Source organism: Salvelinus sp. IW2-2015, unplaced genomic scaffold (assembly GCF_002910315.2).
Source record: "Salvelinus sp. IW2-2015 unplaced genomic scaffold, ASM291031v2 Un_scaffold3740, whole genome shotgun sequence".
Classification (NCBI taxonomy): Eukaryota; Metazoa; Chordata; class Actinopteri; order Salmoniformes; family Salmonidae; genus Salvelinus; species Salvelinus sp. IW2-2015.
In genome coordinates, this window is record NW_019945016.1 from 1,980 (window position 1) to 8,223 (window position 6,244).

General features: G+C 39.4%; 1 protein-coding gene across 1 annotated transcript in view; it reads right to left on the reverse strand.

Moving 5' to 3' along the window:
• Positions 1-6,244, reverse strand: part of LOC112076420 (mitochondrial 2-oxoglutarate/malate carrier protein) — a gene marked incomplete at its 3' end in the record, with an annotated part of 12,293 nt that overhangs the window by 1,925 nt on the left and 4,124 nt on the right. Inside the window, exons 2-3 of the mRNA XM_070441311.1 lie at positions 2,956-3,077; positions 2,441-2,471 (exon numbers count right to left, since the gene is read on the reverse strand). Of these exons, the coding sequence (XP_070297412.1) occupies positions 2,441-2,471; positions 2,956-3,077 (153 nt within the window). The remainder of the gene's footprint in view (positions 1-2,440; positions 2,472-2,955; positions 3,078-6,244) is intronic.

Genomic DNA, 6,244 nt, shown 5'->3' on the forward strand with positions numbered 1-6,244 from the left:
TTGAAGCAACATCTCAAGACATCAGTCAGGAAGTTAAAGCTATGTCGCAAATGGGTCTTCCAAATGGACAATTACCCCAAACATACGTCCAAAGTTGTGGCCAAATGGCTTAAGGACAACAAAGTCAAGGTATTGGAGTGGCCATCACAAAGCCCTGACCCTAAAACCATAGAACATTTGTGGGCAGAACTGAAAAAGGTGTGTGAGCAAGGAGGCCTACAAACCTGACTCAGTTACACCAGCTCTGTCAGGAGGAATGGGCCAAAATTCACCCAACTTATTGTGGGAAGCTTGTGAAAGGCAACCCGAAACGTTTGACCCAAGTTAAACAATTTGAAGGCAAATACTAATTGAGTGTATGTAAACTTCTGACCCACTGGGAATGTGATGAAAGAAATAACAGCTGAAATACATCATTCTCTCTACTATTATTCTGACATTTCACATTCTTCAAATAAAGTGGTGATCCTAACTGACCTAAGACAGGGAATTTTTACTAGGATTAAATGTCAGGAATTGTGAAAAAGTGAGTTAAAATGTATTTGGCTAAGGTGTATGTAAACTTCCGACTTCAACTGTAGATTACAATAAAAAACTGCACCATAGGAGGCACAGAGTAAATTTGAGGAAAAACCAAAAGAAATGGAGAAACTTAAAGATCCAGTGTAAATATATAAAAATAAAGCAAACTTGATGGAATACGGGGGAAAATGCAACAAAGTACCAGTATAGTAGTATTAGTAGCATATTACCAGTATAGTAGTATTAGTAGAATAGTACCAGTATAGTAGTATTAGTAGCATATTACTAATATAGTAGTATTAGTAGAATAGCGCCAGTATAGTAGTATATTACCAGTATAGTAGTATTAGTAGCATATTACCAGTATAGTAGTATATTACTAGTATAGTAGTATTAGTAGCATATTACCAGTATAGTAGTATATTACTAGTACATTTAACATTTAAGTCATTTAGCAGACGCTCTTATCCAGAGCGACTTACAAATTGGAAAGTTCATACATATTCATCCTGGTCCCCCCGTGGGGAATGAACCCACAACCCTGGCGTTGCAAGCGCCATGCTCTACCAACTGAGCCACACGTATAGTAGTATTAGTAGAATAGTAACTGTATAGTAGGATGTGGCATATTACTAATATAGTAGTATTCGTAGCATAGTAACAGTATAGTAGTATTAGTAGCATATTACTAGTATAGTAGTACTAGTAGCATATTACTAGTATAGTAGTATTAGTAGCATATTACCAGTATAGTAGTATTAGTAGAATAGCGCCAGTATAGTAGTATATTACAGTATAGTAGTATATTACTAGTATAGTAGTATTAGTAGAATAGTAACTGTATAGTAGGATTAGTGGCATATACTAATATAGTAGTATTCGTAGCATAGTAACAGTATAGTAGATTAGTAGCATATTACTAGTATAGTAATATAGTAGCATATTACTAGTATAGTAGTATTCGTAGCATAGTAACAGTATAGTAGTATTAGTAGCATATTACTAGTATATAGTATTAGTGGCATATTACTAATATAGTAGTATTCGTAGCATAGTAACAGTATAGTAGTATTATGGCATATTACTAATATAGTAGTATTCGTAGCATAGTAACAGTATAAGTAGTATTAGTGGCATATTACATATAGTAGTATTCGTAGCATTGTAACTGTATTGTAGTATTAGTGGCATATTACTAGTATAGTAGTATTAGTAGCATAGCAATAGTCGTAGCATAGTAATAGTGTATATAATAGCATAGTAGTACTAACCCAGTATAGTAGTATTAGTAGCATAGTAATAGTGTATACAATAGCATAGTAGTACTAACCCAGTATAGTAGTATCAGTAGCATAGTAATTGTGTATATAATAGCATAGAAGTACTAACCCAGTATAGTAGTATTAATAGCATAGTAATTTGTGTATATATAGCATAGTAGTACTAACCAGTATAGTAGTATCAGTAGCATAGTAATTGTGTATATAATAGCATAGAAGTACTAACCCAGTATAGTAGTATTAATAGCATAGTAATAGTATATATAATGGCATAGTAGTACTAACCCAGTATAGTATATCAGTAGCATAGTAATTGTGTATATAATAGCATAGAATACTAACCCAGTATAGTAGTATTAATAGCATAGTAATAGTATATATAATGGCATAGTAGTACTAACCCAGTATAGTAGTATTAGAGCATGGTAATAGTGTATAATAGCATAAGTACTAACCCATATAGTAGTATTAGTAGCATAGTAATGATGCCTCCTAGTCCTTCATTCTTCAGTATCGAGGCCAGAGCATGGTAATAGTGTATATAATAGTAGTACTAACCCAGTATAGATGCCTCCTAGTCCTTCATTCTTCAGTATAGAGGCCAGAGCATGGTAATAGTGTATATAATAGTAGACAACCCAGTATAGATGCCTCCTAGTCCTTCATTCTCAGTATCGAGGCCAGAGCATGGTAATAGTGTATATAATAGTAGTACTAACCCAGTTAGATGCCTCCTAGTCCTTCATTCTTCAGTATCGAGGCCAGAGCATGGTAATGTGTATATAATAGTAGTACTAACCCAGTATAGATGCCTCCTAGTCCTTCATTCTTCAGTATCGAGGCCAGAGCATGGTAATAGTGTATATAATAGTAGTACTAACCCAGTATAGATGCCTCCAGTCCTTCATTCTTCAGGATCGAGGCCAGAGCATGGTAATAGTGTATAATAGTAGTACTAACCCAGTATAGATGCCTCCTAGTCCTTCATTCTTCAGTATCGAGGCCAGAGCATGGTAATAGTGTATATAATAGTAGTACTAACCCAGTATAGATGCCTCCTAGTCCTTCATTCTTCAGTATCGAGGCCAGAGCATGGTAATAGTGTATATAATAGTAGTACTAACCCAGTATAGATGCCTCTAGTCCTTCATTCTCAGTATCGAGGCCAGAGCATGGAAGCTGGTCTTATATTCCCGGGCCTTTCCTCCCTGACCGCTCAGCTGCATCCTGTTCTTCACTAGATCGAGAGGTTGGACGAACACTGTCGCCCCCATCCTGGAGAGAAGACAGACAGTTATAAAGCCTGACGAACACTGTCGCTCCCATCCTGGAGAGAAGACAGACAGTTATAGAGCCTGGACGAACACTGTCGCCCCCATCCTGGGGAGAAGACAGACAGTTATAAAGCCTGGACGAACACTGTCGCCCCCATCCTGGGGAGAAGACAGACAGTTATAAAGCCTGGACGAACACTGTCGCTCCATCCTGGAGGGAAGACAGACAGTTATAAAGCCTGGACGAACACTGTCGCTCCATCCTGGAGAGAGAACAGACAGTTATAAAGCCTGGACGAACACTGTCGCCCCCATCCTGGGGAGAAGACAGACAGTTATAAAGCCTGGACGAACACTGTCGCCCCCATCCTGGAGGGAAGACAGACAGTTATAAAGCCTGGACGGAAACACTGTCGCTCCCATCCTGGGGAGAAGACAGACAGTTATAAAGCCTGGACGAACACTGTCGCTCCCATCCTGGAGAGAAGACAGACAGTTATAGAGCCTGGACGAACACTGTCGCTCCCATCCTGGGGAGAAGACAGACAGTTATAAAGCCTGGACGAACACTGTCCCTCCCAACCTTGGAGAGAAGGACACAGAGATTACACGTGTGTTAATTCATAGTTTTGATGTCTTCACTATTATTCTACAATGTAGAAAATAGTACAAATAAAGAAAAACCCTTGAATGAGTAGGTGTGTCCAAACTATTGACCGTTACTGTATAGATCGATGTTTTATCTAGATTTGACAGGTACTGTACAGACAGACGATGTTTTATCTAGATTTGACAGGTTCTGCACGTATTCTGCATGACGTACGGTGCCTTGCAAAGGTATTCAGACCCCGTGGGTTTCTTCACATTGGTTTGTTTCAAAGTGGGATTAAAATGGATTGAATTGTCTTTTTTTGTGTCAACAATCTACACAAAACACTCACAAAACACTCACAAAACACTCTGTCAACGTGGAAGAGAGATAGTAGTTGCATAATTATTCAGCCTCTTTGTTCAGGCAGGTTAGTTGAGTGACATTTGATTTATCAAAGCCCATAATAATAATAACAGGGGTTGCCATGACAGTCCCCCGTACATAAGGTCCCTCAGTGTTCAACCTCAAGCGCAGATTAAACTACGAAGAGCAGGTTTTCAGAAGCCTCATAACAGGGCATTGATTGGTATCGTTAGATGGTTAACGATAACAAAAATCAGACATTGAATATCTCTTTAAGCATGGTCAAGTTAATAATGGAGGATGTATTAAAACCACTGCTTAGGGATTTACCCATGAGGCCGATGGTGACTTTAAAACAGTTACAGAGTTCAATGGCTGTGATGAGAGAACTGAGGATCAACAACATTGTAGACACTCCACAATACTAACCTAAATGACAGAGTGAAAAGAAGAATACAAATATAGAGAATAAAAATTATTCCAAAATGTGCAACAAGGCACTGAAGTAATATTGAAAACAAAAATACAAAAAACAAAGGAACACTTTTTGGCCTTAATGCAAAGCTTTATGTTGTGTTGTATTTGCCCCCAACATATTACTGAGTAACTGCCTCCTTATTTTCAAGCATGGTGGTGGCTGCATCATGTTATGGGTATACGCTTGATATCGGCAAAGACTGGGGAGTTTTTCAGGATGAAATGGGACGGAGCTAAGCACAGGCAACATCCTAGAGGAAAACCAGGTTCTGTCTGTTTTACACCAGAGACTGGGGAGAGAAATTCACCTTTAAGCTGAACAATAACCTAAAACACAAGGCCAAATCTACACTGGAGTTGCTTACCAAGACGACAGTGAATGTTCCTGAGTGACCAAGTTATAGTTTTGACTTAAATCTGCTTGAAAATCTGACAAGATTTGAAAATGACTGTGTAGCCATGATCCCCAACATCTTGACAGAGCTTGAAAAAGAAATACATCAAATTTAAAGGGTAAAATACAGTCTTGTACAATCCAGATGTGAAAAGCTCTTACAGACTCAAGAAGACTCACAGCTGTAAAACAAATGTGATTCTAACATGTATTGACTCATGGAGCTGAAAACTTAAGCGACAACTATATTTAGCTATTATTATATGTATTTTTTCAATATTTAAAAAAAATATTCCACTTTGACAGAGCATATTGTGCAGATTGTTTATGGAAAATTACAATTTAATCCACTTCGTTAAACGATAAAATGTGAAGAAATCATTGGGGTCTGAAAACTTTAAGGTACTGAGGTCTTCAAGTTGGAATCCATTGCGGTGAAACTGCCACGTCCGTTTGTGATATTACAATAACAAAGACGCTACTTCAAACCAACACTATTTAAGAGCAGAGCAGCAGAGTAGAGCAGCAGAGTAGAACAGCAGAGTAGAACAGAACAGAGCAGCAGAGTAGAGCAGCAGAGTAGAACAGCAGAGTAGAACAGCAGAGTAGAGCAGCAGAGCAGAATAGCAGAGTAGAACAGAACAGCAGAACAGAACAGCAGAGTAGAACAGCAGAGCAGAGCAGCAGAGTAGAGCAGCAGAGAGAGAGGGTCATATTGGCTTTACTGCTAGTAGAGGAGGGTCATATTCAGAATTCTCTTCTCAGTATAGTGAGAGTACCAGTACTGTAGTGGTGTGGTGATAGTGGGTTGGCTGTGTATGGTAGTGTTGGTGTATTTCTGTCTGTGCTGTGGGCATAACACTGTAGGCCCTTATGCCTCCTCCCACGCATGCAGAGCTGATATCTGCTGCTCTACTCTGCTGTTCTGCTCTGCTGCTCTACTCTGCTGCTCTACTCTGTTCTGTTCTACTCTGCTGCTCTACTCTGCTGCTCTACTCTCTGCTGCTCTTCTCTGCTGTTCTACTCTGCTGCTCTACTCTGCTGCTCTACTCTGCTGCTCTCTCTGCTGTTCTACTCTGCTGTTCTACTCTGCTGCTCTATCTTGCTGCTCTACTCTGCTGCTCTACTCTGCTGCTCTACTCTGCTGCTCTACTCTGCTGCTCTACTCTGCTGCTCTTCTCTGCTGTTCTACTCTGCTGCTCTACTCTGCTGTTCTGTTTCTGCTGTTCTGTTCTGTTCTACTCTGCTATTCTGCTCTGCTGTTCTGCTCTGCTGTTCTACTCTGCTGTTCTACTCTGCTGCTCTACTCTGCTGCTCTGTTCTGTTCTACTCTGCTGTTCTA